The sequence below is a fragment of the Poeciliopsis prolifica genome, unplaced genomic scaffold (assembly GCF_027474105.1).
Source record: "Poeciliopsis prolifica strain line A6 unplaced genomic scaffold, Auburn_PproV2 SCAFFOLD002, whole genome shotgun sequence".
NCBI classification, from domain to species: domain Eukaryota; kingdom Metazoa; phylum Chordata; class Actinopteri; order Cyprinodontiformes; family Poeciliidae; genus Poeciliopsis; species Poeciliopsis prolifica.
The window spans coordinates 14,308,729-14,330,366 of NW_026562377.1; the positions used below are offsets into that span (position 1 = coordinate 14,308,729).

The window sequence follows — 21,638 nt, forward strand, 5'->3', positions numbered from 1 at the left end:
TCTCATTCTTTCCTGTTGATGAAAGAATGAGAAGGAGACTTAAAAAGAGAAAGAGCCCTTCACCTCTGATGCTCTCTGACGAAAGTACATGGGGAAAAAAAAATCTGAATGAAAACAAAATCTCTTTTATCTCGGTGGGCAACCCAAATCCTCAGCGCTGCTGCTGCCAATTTTCAAATTAAAAAGGTGGAGCGTTGGGATGCTTAAGCACCACAGTAATGTGTTGGGAGCAGACAGATGCTCGCTCATGCCTGAGCTTTTGTTCTGGGGCATTTTTTGCCTTTTGGGCGGATCAAACTAATGGAAAACAGCATTAAACACACAAGCCCAAGCATCAGCAGGAACAATGACTAATGGGCAACATTTGATTTGTGTGTGGTAACAAGAAAATGAGAAGATAGGCACCTTTTTATCCCAAGATTACTGATTTCTTTTCTTCCTAAAGAGACCAGAATACAGTCTGAACTCAGTAAGTTGTGAAAAGTTGTGCATCAAAGCTTAGAACAAATTTATTCACACATCATTACTAAAGAATAATGAGGTATTGTCTTGAAAATATCAAAAAATATTAAATATGTAGTTGGTGAAGATAATCATCCTAAATTCACTATATGTGGCAGCATGAAGCTGTGGGGATGCTGTTCTTCAGAAAACTAAAAAAAAAAAAAAAAACTCAGGCAGAGGTTCTTTAATTAGAAAGGAAATATGTGGAAGCTACAGTAGAGTGATTTAAATCGACATATAATAATGTATTGTGACGGTCCAGTCAAAGTCCAAATCTAAATTGAGATGAGGGTCCACGGCTAAACACGAAGGCTGATGCTCACCAAGGCTTTACATCCAATCAGACTGAGCTTGACTGAAGAAGAGCGGGCAAACAATATGCTAAGCTAGTGTTGAAAACAATTGCAAGCCACACTTTTCAGATTTTTATATGTGAAAATGCAGGAAACCAAAAAGTTATTCTTGTGATTATGTTGTATTGGTCTGACATTTAAAACAACACATTATAGTTGTTTGTGAAGAAGAACCATTCACATTCAGATCTGTTTGCTGAGATCATCCCAGCATCCAGATCTCGGTAAACTAAAGCCGACTTTGTGTCGGCTTAAAGGCCAGGAAGTCACAACTTTAGTCTGACAAAGTGAGACATGTTCTGGTGCAGCCTTCATTTCCTGAACTTCAAGAGACAAACAGCCACAAACCTAAGATAACACAACAGCCCAGGGATGAGAACAGAGACAGAAATACTTTACTGCTATTACACATTTCAGATTTTCTGTTGGACTTTTACCACGTAAACTTTGAGTCAGAAACAATGTTTTTTTTTTCTTCCCCCTTTCGGTGGCACAATAAGCCATAAACTAAAAAGCATGTTTAATGGTTTTGTCTTCATTTTACACCTCGGTTCGTAACGTTGTTCCATGCTGTCGTGGGTTCTGTTCAGAAGCGGTCTCATTAGGGGTTCTTCTTGTGCAAGAACCCCTAATGAGCCTCACGGTGGTATTTTCTGACTACAAAGAACTCATGTTTATCGCTACATCTCAGACTCTAGAGGCTACTTTGGAAACTAAAAGTCCCCTTCAGCTTAATGGGATAATAAAACCATAATGGACCTTAGAAACCACACCAGGAATGAAGTCATGTTGGTGGCTGCAGCCTCAGAGAGCAGATCACAGAGTCGGAGCATTAAGGAGGCACAAACAGCTGTGATTAAACCAAGGGATGATGATGATGATGATCCTCTGCTTTGACACGGCCTCATTTGGTCTCGTGGTTGCCTGCATACTTTGGCTTCCAGCGGGCAAAATACCCCCAGGGCTCCTAAAATACACGGCAGGCCCATCCAGTCAGCGAGCAGCGACAAGGCCGGGCCGCAAGCCCCAACAAGCTGGTCAGCAGCGCCAGACTCAGACAGCAGCCAGGCTGGGTGTAAAGGTAGCAACTTCTTGTGTCGCAAAGAAAGCAAATCCTTATTCTCTGATTAAAACAAATAAAAGACGTTAGTTAAACTTAAACGTTAAAACACAGCTGGGTTATCTTTGAGAAGTTTTTTTTCTCTGCAGCCAACTTTCTTTATTTAGCCGCACCTGAATCCGCAGAGCACTTTCTAAATGAGTATTTGAGTTAATTTAGAAGTCGAGGCTGATCAGGCCGCTGGGGTCACTGAGGTTGAGGAACGCTGAGACTCAAAACGTGGAGACTGACACCAGGTGGCCACATTGAGTTACTGCATCAAGGGATCCAGGATCAAAGAGAAAAGGCTAAATTAGAAATCCATCGCCAAAACTGTGATTTATTTCAAATATCACAGTCTTAATGATGTGCAAATTAATTGCCCGCAGGTTGATGTATTTCCAGCATTTGACTTTAGATGAGTATAACTCATCTAAAGAAAAGAGAACAGAAATGTTCTGTTGTGTTCACGTGATTGTTTAGTCTTCACTGTTGTCCAGCAGAAAGCCACACCTTGCTTAAGAAAACAACTGAAGAAGCTGGAGCGACACATTGTGCTTTGGAAAGTTGGGTGGAAGGAAAAAGTCTGCAGAAGCAAGTTTCTTGAGCCTGTACTGGTTTGTTGTCAGAAAGAGGAGTGGGGAAGAAGAAAGGAACCTCATACTGGACTTTGTCCAGTATGAGGTTCTTGTGATTTGCTGTGCGTACAAAGCTACCGACATAACTAGTTCCTCAATCATCTGTTAAGAGGATGGAGGCGCATGTTCTGCGTCCGAATGGGTTCTTAACGTATAGGGATTTTTTGTTTTACATCGTTGTGGGCATTTATTACTTTTGTGACGTTTTGGAGGAGTGCAATGTGTCTGGGCAGTAAACTCCTCTTTGTGTGCGAGGCAAATTTCTCCCAGCGGAGACAAACAGAGATTGTGTCAAAAAGTGTTGTTGATCCTGAGTCCGATCCGAGTCGGTACAGCTGCCTACGAGGGAATTTCAGAGCACTGCATACGTGAAGCTCACATTCAGAACTGAATTAAATTAAATGAACTTTTTGCCGATGTTTTGACGGACCTGCATGGGAAAACAAATGATTAAATGAAAGAAGGGATTCGTCACAGAAGTGTGTGGACGCAGCAAATCTTTACTAACAAAAACTTCCATCAACGGCTGCAGCCTCAAAAGTCTTCACTGAACCAGACTTGAACAGAAAACACAAACAACGCTCTGGACTGACGACGGAGGTGAATCAATTCAGCAAAAACAATAGAGGATATTCTGACATCTTTAACATCTTTTATGAATGGATCGTCCAGTCAGTGATCAGATCTGAGCCCAACAACTGTTGCTGGAAATGGACGTCCTCTACAGAAGCTTTCAGTTCATTCCATTATTACGTCTGATTGGCTCGTCATCCACCAGTTATTAAGAGTTCAGAAGGCGGTAAACACTAAACAGGGCTGAAATATCTATAAATAAGAACCTCTTGAACTAAACGAGGCAACATTTGAGTCCAACAGCTTCATCTGAGTTGATCTGGCTCAGCCGAGAGCGGACGGCTGACGGCTGCTCCTCCACCTTCAAGCGCTCAGAAATCTCTGTCTGTTTACCCGGCTCGGTTCAGTCCTCTCGCAGCTGATCTGCATCGCAGGCTCAGGGAGCCCGCACAATCAGCCGGGGTAACCAGAGGAGACTGAGAGTACAGGGCTGGGCCCGGCCCGTCATCATCTGAGCCTGGGGAAGATTCTGATGAAGAGGATCATGCTGATGAAGGTGAAGGAGACCAGGATGAGCATCAGCCACAGCAGCCAGTTCACAGACTTCTTGGCGTGTTGCTCCAAGCGCTCCGACTCCGTCTTCAGCTTCTCAAAGTTCAGGTCGGCTTGACGCATGGACTGACTCAGAATCTGGGGAGCAGAGAGTCTGACGTCAACATCCAGATAAATGCAGCGATATGGACAACCAATGATGCACACACCAATCGCAGTTGATTGATTAATTGCTGACTGGAGTTTACAGACTCAAAATACAGCCGTTTGCTGAAAAAAAATATGTTCATAGCTGTCATGAAGCCAAAACTGTAGAAAAAATATCAACATTTTGCTTTTGAAATAACACTTTTATCTGCACACTCCTCAAGTATAATACAGTTTTAACTTCACCCAGTTCAGATTTACTACAGTTTTGCTGTGTTGTTGCATTCTAGGCAATAAAAAGTTTATTTTCTGATTTTAAAAAGGAATTGAGTTAATTTCATATTTTAGTCTAAGTGGTTAAATAAATTTAAAAAATCTATAGAACTTCCCATTTTTTTCAATCTGATTAATCGTCAGAATAAATTAACAGATTAATCAATAACTAAAATAATCATTATTTGCAGCCCTGGTTGTAAATGTGTTCTGCCTGCTTGTGACCAAAATGAGCTAAAGCGAAATCTGGCCAAATCAATTGATCTAAGAATACAATATTTGGAGTCAAGCCATGCGGGAAATAGCTTTTTTGTAGTTTTAATAAAAACAGAGAAGATAGAAACATAAGCTTGAACTCTTATTATAGTGAAGCTTTTAATTGCTTCTGGGTGGTTCCAGATAGATTGGTGACCACTCTTTTCAATCCTCTTCCCTGAAAACGCAATTTCGACAAGCTGGTCCTCCATCAACTTAGGTCAATCGCTTTGAAGGAGAGGAGGCAAATATTTATAAGGCCATGATCCTTACACAACAAATTAACTGACTGGTTTGTAAAAATTTATTTTTCACTTTGTCAGTAAACAGAATTTTTGGGAAGATTTGTCAAAAACAAGATGTGAATCCATTTTAGAGGCGTTGTAGAACAATTTGTCATTCTTTGCAAAAATTGTAAGACGACGATTAATCCCGATGTTTCAAGAAATGAATGCAGCAGCGCTCCTTGCGCCTGTGAAGTGACCTGATTGTCCTGCTTGATGATGTTTTGAGCAGCCAGAGTGTTGTTTTTGAGATTTCTGGCCAAGTTGAGCATGTCCTCGGCCAGCTTCTCCTGCAGGTTGTGGTGGTGCTGCAGGACTGCGTCCAGCTCGGCCGCGGACTGCCGCTCGTCCAGAGGAAGAATTCTGCAAGATTTTTACAGCGATGAGTCGAGTCGATGGGGGAAAAAAAAGAAAACGTAGGAGCATTTGTTTGGTGAAGCAGTGACGTTTGATCTCACCTTCTATTTCTCAAGTCTCCATCTGCTGTGGGTGAAAACATCAGATTGTTAGAAAGTGCTTAAAATAAAGATGCTGAAAACTAGAGGTCTTAAGATTTAAGAGGTTTCTTACCTTTGCCGGCCGTTCGCTGCAGAGTAACAACATAAAAAATAAGAGTTAAACATGTCATAGGGTTTTTAAGTTCGTTTTACCATTTTCCATACACAATCTTAAAGAGGGTGAGCAAAGGAATCACTTTAAAGAAAAAATACATTATTACAGAATTGAAACGCTTAAAATCCAGTCTAATTTGCCTGATAGCTAAATAATGCGCGTCTCGTCTCACCGTGCCGAGCAGTTCGTCTCTCATCTCCCCGGTACATCGCGCCTTCGACTGAATGTGAACGGTTTTAGTGGCTGGCATCCTCTCATTGGCTATCGTCGGTGTACGGCCCGGAGCGAGGAACTGATTGGCTAAGGCCTTCTCTGTCGGCGATGCCTGTGGATGATTACGAGTCGAATTATTGTGAATGGCCACTTATATAAAAACGCCGAACCATCTGAAGTCTTACCAGTTTCTCTGCCTCTAAAAGTCCTTTGAGAAAATCGACTTTTCTTGTGTATTCAGTCAGAATCTCTTGTGTCGGTTTGCTGTGGAGAGACACAAACACAGAGGCATCAAGATCGTTTTCATCAGCTGTGAGCGCAGTGACTTCTGCACAGATTAACAGAGAAGGAAAACATTCCCAGTATTTTGTCGTTTACCAGACTGTGGTATTTAATGTGCACGATTTAGTATTTTATTTTTAGTAAAATAAATAAGTAATTGAGGTAAAAATCAAAATCAAGGGGGTTGTGACCTTGGGCTTTTCCTCAGAGCCACCAACATGTCCACCAGGGCTGCAACGTACTACAGAGAAACAAACAGAAAAAAAGAATAAACATGTTTGCAGAAACCTATAGCGTGTGGTTATTATAAGAATCTTGAAATGCTTCTGTCATTTCAACTAAATGTTTCAGGAATTAAAACAAAATGTACCAACATTTCAGACGAAGTTCTGTCCCAGTACAGTACTGTATCTTTCACAGTATCTCAAAAACAATCATTAGTTATACTGTGATTATTATTAATGGTAATAATGACCAAAGTTACATGATCAACTTTTGTAAATATCAGAAGCTGCAAGAACGGTCCTGCTTGTTCTTTCACTTGTTATTTTCTGCTGTTTCCAGGGCAACATAACGGAATGCTAAACTTAAATAAGGTTCAACAGGCAGAACATAAAAACAAGATTGAAAACATAAAAAGTGAGTCAGAAATTCGTGCGCCACAGTACCTGCTTTCTGACGACGTGGCTAACAAGGCAGCTAACAGCTGCTGAGCTAACAACAACAACAGCAGCAGCAGTACATCTGCAGCTCGAATATCACATCTCTCTCTCTGAGCTCAGCTCTGCTTTACCTTCTCCAGTCTCCATTCGGCCTCTCCTCGTTTTTCCGACGCCATGGTTTCACAGCGAGACAACAATCTAATAAAATTGATCTCCAGTCTGGAAGCCATGTTGGAGTCGCGCGGTGTCGTAGCTGTATGACGTCAACCAGCCGCGACGAAGCACGTCTCCAGGTATGGCAGGACGTTTTATCATAAAACCAAAGTCTTTATTTACAGATGATGATTAGATGTGTTAATCATTGAAGAAATCTCTAAACCTATTTTGAACATTAAAGTGTAACTAGTATAAATTACGTCATAGAACCATTAAGTTTTATGAAAGCTTTAATTCAAGATACCGACTCTCTTAAACATATATTTCTGATATCAACACACAAAAATGACTAGTCAAAAAGTAAAATATCTAAATTTTTGTTATGAAAAATCATACTTTGAATTATAATTCTAATTATAAAATATGACTTGAATGACACCATAATTCAAGATATTTTAAACTAATGCTGAAAATTAAGCATTTTCAAAAAGTTTTTTTTTATTTATTTGAATTTTCAAATTGTTACATAAAATCTGGAATGTTTTATCTAGACAGGGTAGTTTTTCAAGATATCAGTAATCAGTTAATACAAGTCATCTGAAAGAGAGAGACCGTCTAGATTTTTTTTTTTTATATTCAAGTTTGCTAATTAATTTTGGGATATCTTAAATGAGTTTTGCCTAGTCATTATTTGCTTTCAAGATATCTGCAATTTAATTTGCACTAGTCAAATCTACATATTTTTCAGTACAAAAGTACACTAAACAATATTGGATAAATCCCTTTGTTCTTTATTCTTAACATAGTGGCATCATCTATTTTTCTGCCGCAAGTTGCCACTAAGTAACAATCAACTAACTATGTTACTATTAAAACATGAGTTAAATTGGCCTTTGTCTCTTTAAGAAGCTCCTACTGTTTGCGGCGTCCCGCCTCTATAATTATGCGTTAGAATGTAGGACTTCGAAATAAGCGTTTTGGCACCCCCTATCGGCTGACTCGGGAGATTCAAGGACTTCTGGAAAATGCATGAAAGAATCAAAGGAAGACTGCAGTTATGTTTTTAAGGGAATAACATTATAACAACGTAAAGCTCAAAACTTCATTCATTCATTCAAGTCTTAAGAATATTGATAATCCTGACTAACCTATACCTGGAAAGGTTTAGTCTGATTAATGATAGTCTTTTTTTTATATACAGTGTATGTAAACATCTGGTTTTAGGAGTGTACCAGTGTGAATTGTATATTAAGTTCAATAATGCACCAGTCAAGCACACAGAAGTATGATGTCCTGTATTTTTATGTTAACACTAATAACCATTACAGCTCTTGACATTCAGTCCCAAACACACCCTCAGTTACACATCAGAACAATCTTCCTCATAAACCAGACAGACTAACAAACATCACTCAGCAGTCAGAAACATTAGTATTTAATTCAATCTGCGCTCGTCGTCGGGACCGCCCACATCCGAGTGAAGGGTGCGACTCCGCGAGACTTCGGGGAAGTCGTGGCATGGCGTTGTGGTCGCGCTTGTGTTCTCCTCTTTCTTTCTTTCTTTTCCATTGGAGAAAGTGGCTTGTGCTGCTCTCATTTCCCTTTGCAAACTGAAAGCAGTGAGTTTCCCCTCTGGTGTTATTTTGTGTGATGGGTAAATGCATGATTCGGTCCTTTTTCTGAACACTTTTCGCTCCACTTCTAGACGTTGTACATCAAATATTGCGGCAACAATCCCCTCTTTATTCTGGACACCCCACACTCCTCCTGTTAGCACTGTTCAGGAATTATGGTGTGAGAAATGGGTTATCATTATCAAGGCACTAGCTAGCAATTCTCAGCATCAGGAAAGAATGGAAAAGCGTGACTAGAACCTGCAATATTTTCTTTTACAAGCCAAAATAAAAAACAAAACAAAACATGAGGCGACAGAAGATGCAGCCTGTAGTCAAACTGTGCTCGCCAACGGTAACCGCAGTATATTAAAAATGATAGAAAAGGTGCTTGGCAACAATTTGTCCAGTTATTTCTACTGATGAACAGCACAACACAAGACTTTTGACACGTTTTTAGCTCCATACTGAGTTTCTGCTGGTCAAAGTCACTTCAGTCTATAGCGAATTCACACTCTGTTACATTCTTCTCCTCCGTAGGTCAGACATCATCGTCCATGTAGGGTATGTCTGGGTCAGAAAAGCGTCTGTGACTCTTGGGGGATGTAATATCTTTTTGCTGGAGCGTAGCTGTGGCGATAGAGGAGGAAGAGGAGGAAGCAGAGGGAGGGCAGGAGGAGAAATGCAGCAGCAGGCCACTCTCTGGGTTGTCGAGGTACAACGACTGGGTGCTGTCTTTGCGACGGCCGGGATGCTCCCGTTTCCTGACGGGGTACAAAATCTCTCGATTTCCAGGAGGAGGGAATGTCAGGGAAGAACCGGTGGCCGTCTGCTGGGGGAGGACGCCTGGGGGCAGCTTGACGGTGTCCGGGATGACGGGGTTGCGGCGCTGCAGGAGCCGCCTGGTGGAAGCGGTGGAGCTTTCGGACGCCGTGGAGGCGCAGCTGGACAGAGAGGAGGTGGAGCTGGCGGGGGTGAGGTTTCCCAGAAACGGTCGTCCAGCAGAGGGTTTAGTTCGCTGGACGAAATCTGGAGGCTTGACAGGTTTGACTGGCCTGTGTCTTCTCAGCTGGACGCCGCTGTGCCCTGGAAGAGAAGGGAAGACGAGAAAATGACGCAAAGGGAAAGAAGAAAAATTGGATTTTTGTTTTTCCCACAACAGAGTCAGGAAGGTGAAGAAAAATGATGGAAGATCGTGCAACCATGTTATTAAAAATGAAATACAGCCATGTGAAAAATATGACAACAGCCTGAAGAGTTTTACCATATTTGGACGTGTGTACTTTTAATATATATTAATGTTAACATTACTATAACAGTAATGTTGAAGATCTTCAAAAATTTTTTGATATCTAAATTAAATAAAAAAATTATTTAGATATCTCTAAATTAATTTTAGAGATATCTAAAATTAATTTAGAGATGGTGAGTAAAATGTATTTCTCACCATTTTTGGTGAGAAATACATTTGGATTTTGACACAATTATTTCCTAATGAAATAGCAAAATAAATTAAAAAACCAAATGATAAGAATCATCATTTTGAAGAAGGTCTCCCCTGTTTATATCTCTTATAAACTTTGCTTTGCTCTGGACTGAAGAAGACCAACTAAACACCATGACAGCATAATCACAGCCTGCATGTGGGGAACACTCAAAACAACAGCAAACACGTTCAAGCCAGCCTTGAAAAGATGCTGAAAAAATAAACTCAAAAGAAATAAAATGTCATCACTGGACCTACAGCAGACAATTGCTACTAACATTTACCAAAAAGAACAAATAAAAACACCAGATCTGCTGGGATAACATTCTCTGGACAGATGAATCAAAGCGAATAGATTAAAACATGCATCATTTTTTTGTTTTTACCCTTTAATTCAATCACTTCCTTTTCCAGAGACACAACCATCTCAACATGGAAACCCTTCTGAGCAACAATCAAAATTACTAGCAGATTTCCCAAGTTTTTACATGACTGTATGTTTCCATGCATTTTAGTTGATTTGGTGCCAAATGTGTTCATGAAGTTTGAGCATGCATCTGTGCCACACGTGAATTTACATGCACACAAACACACAAACACGGTTGCTGTTCCTCCAACCTGCTTTGTTTACAGAGCAGACATCAGCGCCCCATCACCATCACTGGTCCAGACCTGCACCACAAAAGACAGGAAGGGCCCAACCCAGTGGCCCCAGGTCCAGTCAGAAACCCACAGGCGTGTGAGAGGAACAGGCAGAAAGAGGGAAACACCGGACTGTGCCTTACTACTGACCTTCTGGCTCAGAGCCGTGTGCGGACGAGCGCTGCTGCTGTTCGTCCAGAAGACTCTCGGAGCTCAGAGACGCTTCAGAGTCCAGGTTCTCCTGGTCTGAACCGGGCTGCTCCATCTCTGGCAGCCGGAAAGCCAGTTCCTCTCTTGAGAGGAAACAAAGAAGAAGTAAAAAAGAAACAAACCAATCAACACGAAGTAAAAGGTAATGGAGCGTTCCTTACTTCTCTTGTTTGATGGACTTGATGCGTTCCACCAGGTTGTTCTCCGTCTCGGTGTCTGAGTCCAGCGGCTCGTTCTCGGGGACCACGGTGAGATCGGAACTGACCTTCTCACGGATCTGCACAACACACAGCACCAAACATCGATGATGACCCTCCAGCTCCTCCCGTATGTTAAACCGCAGAGAGATCTCTAAGTACAAGTTAAAACCGAAAAACACAGCAGATTCAAACCTTAAAAGGAAACCGAGCCAAAATGGTTAGTCAGGTCAGGAGAAGAGCAGAGTGGATGTCGCCTGCGACCTTCATGCATTTACATTTATTAATACTTACGGCATGTTTGTGAGCAATTGTAGAAAAAATAATATCGAGTGCCAAAAGTGTTGATATCCCCTGAAGTTGGTCCCGTTACGCCGGGTTACAACCACAAACTTTAATCGTATTTTACTAGAATTTATGTAATAAACAAGACGCAAGGTTTTTTTAATGGAAGAGAAATGTTTTAATTCCCAAATCTGTAAAAATATAAATCTAAAAAAGCACACCGGCGCTAGACGTCAGCGCTAAGATGATCTCTTACTGCAGTAAAAACATACTTACACCTTAAGCTCTGTTAGACTGCAGAGAGAGCGTCTGCAAATGTCAGCTTCAAAGACTTCTGCAACAGATTCTTTGTCAAATTTAGGTTTGGACTTTGACTGAGCCATTTTAACACAAAAAAATATTCATATTAATGTTCGGCTGGAAGGCAATACTGCGTCCAAATCTTCTGGAGCCTCTTTGTTTTCTTCTTGGCAGTCGGTTGCCCTTGATTTCATTTAATCGAATCAGGATATAAAATGAACATGATTTGTGGCTGGAAAAAAAAACATTCCAGGGACATCAACACGAGGCAGCAGGTTCACTCCTCAGGAAAACATCAAAGTCCAGATAAGGTTAAGTTCCAGTTAAATAATATGACTTTCAGAGCTCTCTGGTACATTTTAAATGTTGAATTAACACCATAAAGGCCTGAAGGTCACAACAGTATTAGATCACCTTCTGATAAAAGAGATCACAACCCAGAATCCCCTCGTATTCAACAAACGCTTCACATCACAAGCCGAACAAATATTGAACCAACAGAGACATGCAAACTACTCCCAGTTAGTACAAACAAACTGCATTAATACAAGATAACAAGAGAAACCATCAACAAAAAAAAAAAAGGACTCAGCACCCAGAACTAACATGCCATGCACAGGCGTTTGGACATGGCAAACTACTGCACACTACATCTAGAGGATCTACTACACCTGAGGTCTGGATGATACATACCACCCCTCCTTTGTAATGAGCTGTCAACCTGAGAGATAAAGGGCAGCTGGTCTAAAGAGAGACAAGGAACATTAACCGTGTTACCAATGTAAACCTGAGAGGCCATGCAATGGGGTAAAGTAATGGATGTTTGTGATGTATACTGTGTGAGGAAATGATGAATATGGTTAATGATCAGTAAGTACATTGAAATAAATACATAATCTCCTACATGAGTGAAACTTCTGCTTTCATTTCTTTGTTTGGTCTGTTCGACACGGCGCTGTGTGAAAGTGAAACGCAGCAGCTGAAAATGTAACAAATGTTTCAGTTTCGGTCTCCAGTCAAATCAGACTAACAGGTGTGAAAACACTCCAGGTTTCATTTGGACACAGATTGGGTAACAAATAAAGGAGTACAAAAAATAAACGGTAAAGCCTTATAAGAAATATCTTGGTCTCATCTCAGATTTTGTTAAAGGTTCGCCAAAATGTTACGCAGAGTTTAAAAAAAAAAAAAGGCAATTTGCTGCAGGTATTTTCATGAGAATGAAGAGCATTTACTCCAAACGTTACAGCACAGAGGATGATGTAAAATCAGACCTAAACCTCAACACCTGACAGGGCTTCACTTCCTGAGATGACACGTATTGACTGGCGCTGCCTGTGTTGTGTTTTGCTTGCATGTACTGCTGGGTCTTAATGAATGTATGCTTTTATAATAAACTCTCCACAAGAGTTTATTATTTTGTTATTATTATAAAATTAAAAGCCCATCTAAGCACAAGCATTGCATATAAACTTTGACCAAATGTTGCAGAGTTTGGTGCTTGTTGAGCTCTACATTTATTAGCTGCGTAAGCTAACGAATGTCGTGACACGATGTGGGACTGACGCCTGTCATGGTCCATTTGAGCTGACCTGAACGTCAGACCACAGTAAACGGCTCGGAGGTATTTCATCCCACTCACTGTGTTTTTTCTCTTCAGATTCAGCTGCTTGACAGCCAGAGCCTCAGCGTACTCCAGCTGCTCGATCTCCTCCATCTTCTCGTTGTAGCGCCTGATTTGCTCGATGATCAGCATCTCCACACACCTGCAGGCGAACGAGCGACACTGGGTGAGTTCAGATCAAATATTAAAAACAACAAGTAGATTTTTGAAGGCCTTTGCTTCGCGGGCCGGACTCACGTTGTCGTCTTTGCAACGTCCTTCATGCTGAGCAGCGGGTCAGCCGTGTTGGGGCAACGCAGGATGCACGGAGCAAACACTATGGCCAGCGAGTTGGGGGACATGCGGTTGTGCTCCTCTTCCTTAGAGACCCTGCAGGAACATAATCAGACAAATGTACCTCATTATCTGCCGGTTCAGATTCTTTTAGTGGAGTTTTTAGATGTGTGGAAGTACAGCAGGTGGAGAATGTTTACTTGACAAGGTGGAAGATGAGCCGCTCTAAAGTGTTGAAGTTTGCAGTGGGAAGTTCCTCCAGGACTTTGTAAATGGCTTGAAGCTGCTCCTGCTTCTCTGGCAGCTCTAACAGAGAAACCAAACGGATGGGAGTTTAGTTCAAAAGACCAGTTTATGAAGACAGAGCCACTAAAAAGTATTCAACCTTTGTATTATAAATATGAACCAGTTGATCACAGAATAATTTCATCTTAAATCTGACTGAACACCAAATAATAAGAAGATCACAAAAAAAAAGAGGAAAGTTTGACTTCAGGAAATAGAGAAAACTTTTCTATCATTTAAATTATTTCCACATTTTCTGATACTTGGTGCGACAGACGGACATATTTGTGTAGTATAAGGAAAATAAAAATTTTTTAGTCCAAAATTTCAAAATGTGTGACATATGGAAAAAACGAAGAGACCTGAAAGCTCACTGAAAACCTCATGGTGATTCCACCAAAGATTGATTTCTGAACTCTTCTGGAGTTAAAACATTAGTAGTGCTGCATCTTTTGTTGATATATTGACCATTTCTCTTCTTTTGCAAATAAATAGGAAACTTTTTGCTTGGAATTTCAGAGTCAGTAGTTCATAGAATAAAATAATGTTGATTTTGCTCAAACATATACCTAAAAAACGTAAAATCTGAGAAACTGATCATTTTTAGTCATCTCTTAATTTTTTCCAAAGACGTATATATGTATTGATCCCCTTTGACTCAGACGTTCCGAAATAAAATCCAAGGAAACCAATTTTCTTCAGAGGTCACCTACACAGATAACAGAGTCACCCTGTGCCTAATTTATCCTGAATAAAAATGGAGCTGATCTATGAAGGTCTCTCATGTTTGTTACAGAAAAGGGAGAAATCTGCTTGAAGCAGAGCATAAATCCAATCCAACAAGCAGCCGAGAGAAATATATCACTCTGGAGGAGATGCAGAGATCTAAAGCTCAGGTGGAATAATCAGCTTTCAGGAAAATTATTAAACCCGAGCTCTATAAATTGAACATTTATAAAGTAGTGCCAGCTAAATGTCGCAGAGCACAACTTTAAATGGTGGATGATGGAGACGTACAGAAGCAGAGTCAACAGGAAGACGGCTGGAGCGAAATGTGAGGCAGTGATGGAAGAAAAACAGTTTTATGCCGCAAAAAACTTGAGAATTGTCAGGGGTCACCCTCCAGCAGGGCGGCGACCTCCAACACAGAGCTAGAGATTTAATGGAAGAATTTACAAGGCAACTGGATTTTATTTAGGGGTTGAATAAAATACCCATTTATTATATATTTTTAGACTTTGAAGACATTGAGAATTTTTCTTCCACCTCAGAATCACGCTATAATTTTGAGTTAATCTGTAGCATAAAACTCAAATGAAATATGTCGAGGTTTTTGATTGTACTGTGTGAAAAACGCAAAAAGGTTCACTTTTTCCAAAACTCTGTAATTTCCTGTGGTGGAAGAAGTCCCATCAGGCCTCCACTCACCCACAGCATGCAGGAAGTCGTTGTAATGTGCGAAGGTCATGAGTGGGTCTGGCAGCTCCCTTAACCACTGCTTCACCAGGCCTGTCACCGTGTGGATGGGATAGTCCTCAAGAATGTCCACGTAATCATCTAAACACAAGAACCAGGACAGCAAAACAAAAGTCAAGACTCGATTTCTCTGTTGCACGTCTGATAGAAGCCGGGTAAGTGAAAAGGGGTCTAACCCATCTCTAGCCGCTGGTGCAGCTCCCTCATGCGGTTGGCAGCGCCTGATTTGCGGTAGATGCCCTCGGTGTAGAGGCCGTGCATCTCCACGTGCTCCAGCATCATCTCCAGCACCGTTGGCACCGGGTTCTTATCGCTCACCAGGTGACAAACTCGCACCCCGAAGTTACATCCCGTCACCTCTTCATCATTCTGAGGATCCACGGCAGCAGTCAGTAACACAACGGTGCACGTTTAGCGATTGATTTGATTCTACTTATTCAGTCATCAAATAATTGAAAACTTTTTTGTGCTAGTCATTGACAATGAAACGGATCCAGGCATACCTTTTTGGCACAGAAGTTGGAGCAGTTGATGGTTATCTTACTAAGGCACTTCTTGTGGCACACCATTTTACAATCTGTCAGAAAAGTCAAAACGATGACCTCAGAAACAGAATAAGGAGGAAACATGGCCGTCTTTTCTGGGGCTTATACTCACTACTGCACATGTAGGCTTTCTCCATCCCCCAGATGTAGGAGCTGCACTGGTCACACGACTGAACGATGCTGACCTGATAGTTGATGAAACCATGGTCCAGCAAGGACTCCATCTAACAAAAAGAAGAAGAATTTACACTGAACTAGAAGAGAGTGGGTGGAAAAAGAAGGAGAATGCAAACTGCAGGCTTACAATTTTATCTTTTTTCCTCCTTTTCTTTCTGGCTTTGGTCGGCTGGAAGACAGAAGGCTGTGAGAACATCGTTTTGTTTTCATATTCAGACCACTCTATCATCCTGAATCTGAGTTTCACCTTGACGGGCTCGGCTTCCTCCTTCTTCACCTCTCCTCTGATGAAACCGTCCAGGACCGACTGGAACAGGTTGACCACTAACTGAACATCTTCCTGCTGCTTGTCTGTGGCCAGGTGGATCACTTTATTCTTGAAGCCCGTCATCAGAGCTTTGTAGCCGATGGTAGGATACTGTAAAAGTGTAGAGGAAGTTTACACAAGTGTTTTAACACTAATTAGCACGTTTCATAAAGGTTGTTTCGAGTCTACTTACTGAGAGAGAATACATAGACTTGATCTGCTCTCTGAACTGCATGGTGGCGGTGACAAAGATGGACTCTGTAGGTGACAGCGACTTGCCTCTGGAGCGGAAATCATTCACCTAACACAGCAGCGAAATCAAGTTATGTGTTGCTTTACAAATCTGATTAAACAAAGTGAACAAAGAGTCGACACTTCGCTGCTTTTCGCTCACCTGGTTGCCCAGAAACTCGTCGAGGTTCCGCAGCTCGTTGCCGTTTGTGATCACTCGGTCCAGTGAGGCGTCCCAATGCTCGGAAACCCGGGTGGCGCGGCTGATCTTAATTGTAGGGTTTCGGCCGATACCTTTACCCGTCCGGTCACTGAGCGGCTGAGAAACGATGCGCACAGAGGGGCCAGAGGGAGGCGCTGTCGAGTGGAAATGTTTTAAACCAAAGATAAGTACGTGAATGCATATTTTCCAATCATCCAAATGGATTAAAATATAAAAGTTGATCCTATTTGTGTAGAAAGGGAAGCTGTGGTTTGAGAATATCAACACACTATGTACAAGCTGTGTAATTACAAATCAGTCATTTTCCTCTGGCAAAATGGACCAAAAGAGGCCAAACGGATATTCAAAAGTCAAAAATTGTAAAAAGTCAAAAATTGATCTAGTTTCTAGTGCAAATTCTTTTGTACAATTGAAATAAAACAAAGCAAACATACAAATAGTACAGGGAGTTTCGCTGAAGATTTATTTCACTTACAACAAGGAGAAAAATGTCTTATCATAAGTGAAGAAGTACTTTTTATCATTAATTATTACCAAGAATTATTGACTTGAAACAAGATCAAAGGTTATTTTTGTATATTGGTTTTGTCCTATTTAAAGTCTAATGTGATGCTTGGACTAGAAAGTAGAAAATGTATGCGAGAGGAAAGCAGTCCAACTCTGAGCAGAGTCAGACATCATCTGTTATTAAAACAAAAAAGTGAAATGGGGACATCTTCAATTTAGCTGCACACATTAATTCTCCAAGGAAACTAAAAACTTTCCTAAATATTCACATCTGAGGTTTGTTAACATTTTGAATTGATCGCAAGAACAGTAATCCTCAAAAAAAACAAACTTATTTAATAATTGCATGCAAAATGTTATCACAAACTAAAAGATGAAAAAGCTAATGCTAGAAAAACACTGACATCTATTTCCAAATTATTATCAGATTTTGTATAAACTCTGCTGAAAAAGTGTGAAATGTGTGTGCAAAACATCAGATCTGAAAGAAAATCTAAAGATCTGAATGATTCTACCTTCCCCGAGCATCGACTTGTCGTTGAGACTCTGAGCAAACGTCGGCTCTCCGTCTGGAGTGTGGGCCTCTTTGGATCTCTTCTTCAAAATCTTGCTGAAGAAGCCGACAGACCTGCGGGGCAGCAAGAAAAATCAAAAGAAACCGTCACCTCCGAAATTAGAAAGAAATGTTTCACCATCAAGGTTATCTGTTTCCACCCACTTGTCTGGTGTGATCACGTTAGAGGGAAGCGAGTCTGGTTGTCCAGAACCGTCCTGGTGTCTCTTTCTAAAGGAGCTGGATCTGGAGGTGTCACCCTGACCGTCTTGTGGATGATTTTTTTCCTGCAGAGTCACAAAGCCAGTGAAGAATTTAAAAATAAAACATGTAAACAAGGAAAAACCATCATTCTTCCAAATTCTAGTTGTTGCATTTTCCATCAGTTCCAGACATTTCAGTAAAAAAAAAAAAACCCTGAGGTTCTGGTACCAGTCCAGAAAAATAGCTGTTATGATTTATCCTGCTGGTACCTCTCTGACGGCCATGGTCCAGGGGTCTCTGACGGAAACCGCCCAGGCTCCATCAGAGGTTGGAGACAAACTGTCGACGGACGAGTGGGACACATCCCTCCTGCAGGCAGACGATGAAGACAAAGCAGCTCGGTTTAAGACAGAAATGTCAAACTCATTTTCATTTCGGGTCACATCATGAATCCTTAATATCCTCGAACGGCTGCATGCTGTTAAGATATTGTAGCTTTTCTGCATTCGATGAGCACCTTTAACAATTCTAGATTTGGCATTTAAGTAATTTACACAAATACTAATTTAATTTTAACTAATAAAATAATATTTAAAGGGACAGTATTACATGTTTCATGCACATAATAGTGATTTTATATCACTATCCCTACAAAAATGCTGTATTTATCAAAATGAAACTCAGAAACGCCTCTTTCCAACACTTTGCATGCAGGGAGTCACTTTTTAACGTTTTTGCCAGCGTTGCACTGAAAAGCAGCTCATAATGAGCTCAGCAGATGAGCGCTTCCACCAGGTGTTTGCTAATTGCTGCTGCTTGGTCTGTCAGGAGTTTTGCACAGCTGAATGGTTGCCTGGTTTGCTTTTGATGAGGGAATAAAATTATAAATATATATTTTACATAATACTGTTCATTTTAAAAATAACTATTATCTTGAAGCGCCATTTCTGTGGCCCTCTGGTGACTGGAGGGCCACAGAAATAATAATGGTGGGCTGATTTTGACCCCTGAGCTTTGGGTTTGACACATATGGTTTAACAGTAACAGAGGAGTGATCAGTGTTGTGTCATACGTACAGTGGTGGTTTCTTTGTAGACTCTTTGGTGTGAAGTGGAGGTGACCCGGTGCCCTCAGAGCTCTCCCCGTTGCTCCTCCTTCCTTTCCATTTCTCCGGTTTCTCCTTTATGGCTCCAGAGCGCCGCTGCAGGTTCACCGGCCCGACGCCTTCCCCTAAACCGTTTTTGTCCTGTGTGGAGTCGGCGGGATGCAGCGGTAATGTGGATGGACGGACTGGGCCGGCGGAGGGAGGAGAAGTTTTCCCCTCCTTCTTCTTCCAGGCCACGAAGGTGTACTGGTCCAGCTCCTTGCTGTCCGTACGCTCCTTCAGCTTGGGTGTCTCCTGGTTCCGGCTCTTCGTCGGGGACGTCTGGTCTCGGTTGGTGGCTGAAGACGAGGATGAGGAGGAGGCGGCCCGTTCAGACTCTCTCTGGCTGTGTTCCAGGCCTCTTCGTCTCCTCTGCTCCCGCTTCTCCAGGCTCCTGGCTGAAGGGACCTTGCTGATGAGGCCGGGCTGCTGCCGCCTCAGTTCAGCATGCGGAGGTGTTGTGGCGGTATCCTCCTGATGGGGGGAAATGCCTGTAGGTGTGTTTGAAGCCAGACCAGGTTCTTGATCTTCATCTAGCGGGGGTCCAGCCTCAGCTTCCGTACCACAAGGCTCCAAGTCCTCATCCTCATCCTCCATCTCTTCATCCTTCTTCTGCTCCTCCTCTGGGACGTTTTCATCCAGCATCTCCTCCGTAACCAGCTCAATGTCTGGATCCTCTCTCGTCTGAGGCTCTCTCGCCTCTTTTTGCTCCTTTTCCTCCAGTTTTTTCTGGGTTTCCTGGGCTTTTCTTGCCGCTTCCTCCTCTGCTCGTTTCTTCACTTCTTCTATTCTCAATCTCTCTTCCTCTTCTGCTTTTCTCCTGGCCTCTTCCTCCTCTTCTCTTTTCCTGGCCTCCTCCTCTTCTTCTTCTTTCTTTCTTTTCTCTTCACGAATAGACTGACACCTGAAATGAACAGAAATATTTGGTGAGATATTAAAAGCAGCATCTCCACACATTTTTTCACATGAAAATTGGATATTTCCAGAAGAAGGATTCCAGAGTTATTTGTTCTTTTCGCACATTTAAAAATATAAAAGCTAATATTCTCTTTATTCATGGAAACTATATTTACCAGAAAGGCAGAAGAAAGAAGATAAGAATGAAAAGAAAAAGGGCAGAAAGACCAAATGAAGGAACGAGTGAAAGAAAGAAACACAAAAGAAAGAAAAGAGCAAAAGAAAGACGTTTTTCAGTCTCACCTACACCAGTTATAAGCCTAAATTAAAATCCACTGTTGTTAATATTTATAGGATTCCTGTTTTTATGTTGAGACTTGCTGAGTTTTTACCTCCTGCGCGCCGAGTGCCCTCTGACCAGAGCTTGTATTTTTGTTGCTCCGTGTTTTTGTCGGTGGTACTCAGATCTCTGTCTGTGTCCTCGCCACACAGCTTGGATCACAGTAGCTGCCCGTCGCCTTTGCTCCTTTCTGCAGTACCTGCGCCATGAAGCCTAACAGACAGAGCCTCTGGCTGGTTATTCAACAAGAAAGAAGCAACGAGTGCATTAACGAGAGCTCAAAAACCCGAACAGAGCATCCGGTTCACCTGGATGAAGATGGCTGCTCTTCTCATGTCTATGAACTCGTTCCTCTGCAGGTGAGCTCTGAACCAGCGCTGGAGGAAGATGATCTTCCGCATCACTTCTCTGTGCCGCATGTCCTGCAGCTGCTGTCGCTCCAGTTCCTTCAAGAAGACCTACAGCAAGAACACATGAAAGTTAGAGGGAAGAGTTTAATAAGAAAAACACAAGACAAAAAATTTTAGGAACAAGACAAAATGAACATGTTTCAAATGCGTATTTCTTAAGTCTTAATGACATGCTTTCATCAAAACATAACAGATTTCATTGCAGAAGTGCTCTTATATCACATAACCATATATGCCCTCAATTCCTACAATAGTTTGTTTAGGTTGACGAATTTTGAAGTTATTATTTCTGAAAAGTCAATTTGCCAATTTGAGGGGTTTCCCTCAAACAACTCAACTTTTAAACATATTTTATACAATTCAAAGTTTGTTGCTAATGTTCCCTAAAGGTGAGTCGTTCCGTCTACGGCTTTTAATCATGAAATACAAACAAAATGCTTCTTGTGATGTGAGGTCATAAAAACTTCAACATGCTTTCATGAAAGACTGAGTTCGGTCAATCAAATGCCGAACTCATTTGATTGAGTTCGGCAGAAAAACAGCGAATGTTTTTCTGCTCATCTTAAGCAGAGCATGTTGATGAGCATGTTGGCACCTTGGTCTTGCCGATCTGGTATGTTGTTGGGTTGAAGCCCATTTTGTTCTCCAGCAACTCTGCAATGTCTTCTTTGGAGGCGGAGGAGTTCTTCAGCAGCAGAACCCTAAACTGCTCTAAAAACTCCTAAATAAACCAAACAAAGAACAAATACGGGTATAAGATTAATTATGTAGCTGAAGTTTAGATAATAACACTCAATATTGTAGTATATATTGTTTTATTGTACAGAATTAGATGCCCTGAACATTTATACAAGCATTATTAATTGCAATCTTTATGTTTTAATTTATTCATGGCTTTAGACTGAACTGCATCCCTGATGAAGAGGAGCAGATTTGCATTACCTGGAAGGTGTACTTGGCCGGGTATCCGGACCTCCTGATGCGGACGGTTTCTAGCATCCCTGTGTAATGGAGCTGCTGCAGCACTAGCGCCTCGTCCAGATGCATCTCCTTCTGCTCATGTCAACAAATGGTTACATCATAAGTGCGGTTGGTGAAAGCTCCAC

The 21,638-nt window shown here is 41.6% G+C and overlaps 2 protein-coding genes across 8 annotated transcripts in view; both read right to left on the minus strand.

Annotated features, from left to right (window-relative positions):
* Positions 1-3,078: 3,078 nt before the first annotated feature.
* On the minus strand, positions 3,079-6,731 carry use1 (unconventional SNARE in the ER 1 homolog (S. cerevisiae)). 2 transcript variants are annotated; one of them, XM_055044712.1, is made up of 8 exons: positions 6,579-6,731; positions 5,977-6,026; positions 5,689-5,767; positions 5,463-5,615; positions 5,249-5,264; positions 5,137-5,158; positions 4,879-5,041; positions 3,079-3,857 (listed from the first exon to the last, which is right to left on the minus strand). In XM_055044712.1, the coding sequence occupies exons 1-8, from the start codon at positions 6,675-6,677 to the stop codon at positions 3,675-3,677; spliced, it is 765 nt and encodes a 254-aa protein (XP_054900687.1). In that variant the 5' UTR covers positions 6,678-6,731; the 3' UTR covers positions 3,079-3,674. The 2 variants fall into 2 exon arrangements, with proteins under 2 accessions (XP_054900687.1, XP_054900686.1); XM_055044711.1 differs by having other exon boundaries at positions 5,137-5,161; positions 6,579-6,729.
* A 1,152-nt stretch (positions 6,732-7,883) lies between these two features.
* Positions 7,884-21,638, minus strand: part of LOC129371136 (unconventional myosin-IXb) — a 66,908-nt gene continuing 53,153 nt past the window's right edge. For 4 of the 6 annotated variants that reach the window (XM_055047571.1, XM_055047553.1, XM_055047563.1 and 1 more), the window contains 23 exons: positions 21,475-21,585; positions 21,128-21,253; positions 20,431-20,580; positions 20,175-20,335; positions 18,818-19,789; positions 18,011-18,110; positions 17,703-17,824; positions 17,500-17,612; positions 16,418-16,611; positions 16,217-16,324; positions 15,964-16,134; positions 15,844-15,885; positions 15,652-15,763; positions 15,498-15,571; positions 15,171-15,363; positions 14,947-15,075; positions 13,434-13,539; positions 13,198-13,329; positions 12,979-13,102; positions 12,030-12,080; positions 10,716-10,831; positions 10,495-10,637; positions 7,884-9,302 (listed from right to left, as the gene is read on the minus strand). In XM_055047571.1, the coding sequence (XP_054903546.1) occupies positions 8,758-9,302; positions 10,495-10,637; positions 10,716-10,831; positions 12,030-12,080; positions 12,979-13,102; positions 13,198-13,329; positions 13,434-13,539; positions 14,947-15,075; positions 15,171-15,363; positions 15,498-15,571; positions 15,652-15,763; positions 15,844-15,885; positions 15,964-16,134; positions 16,217-16,324; positions 16,418-16,611; positions 17,500-17,612; positions 17,703-17,824; positions 18,011-18,110; positions 18,818-19,789; positions 20,175-20,335; positions 20,431-20,580; positions 21,128-21,253; positions 21,475-21,585 (4,095 nt within the window). In that variant the 3' untranslated portion in view covers positions 7,884-8,757. Of the gene's footprint in view, positions 9,303-10,320; positions 10,375-10,494; positions 10,638-10,715; positions 10,832-12,029; positions 12,081-12,978; positions 13,103-13,197; positions 13,330-13,433; positions 13,540-14,946; positions 15,076-15,170; positions 15,364-15,497; positions 15,572-15,651; positions 15,764-15,843; positions 15,886-15,963; positions 16,135-16,216; positions 16,325-16,417; positions 16,612-17,499; positions 17,613-17,702; positions 17,825-18,010; positions 18,111-18,817; positions 19,790-20,174; positions 20,336-20,430; positions 20,581-21,127; positions 21,254-21,474; positions 21,586-21,638 lie in introns of all 6 variants that reach the window. The other 2 variants (XM_055047578.1, XM_055047545.1) reach the window with 2 other exon arrangements.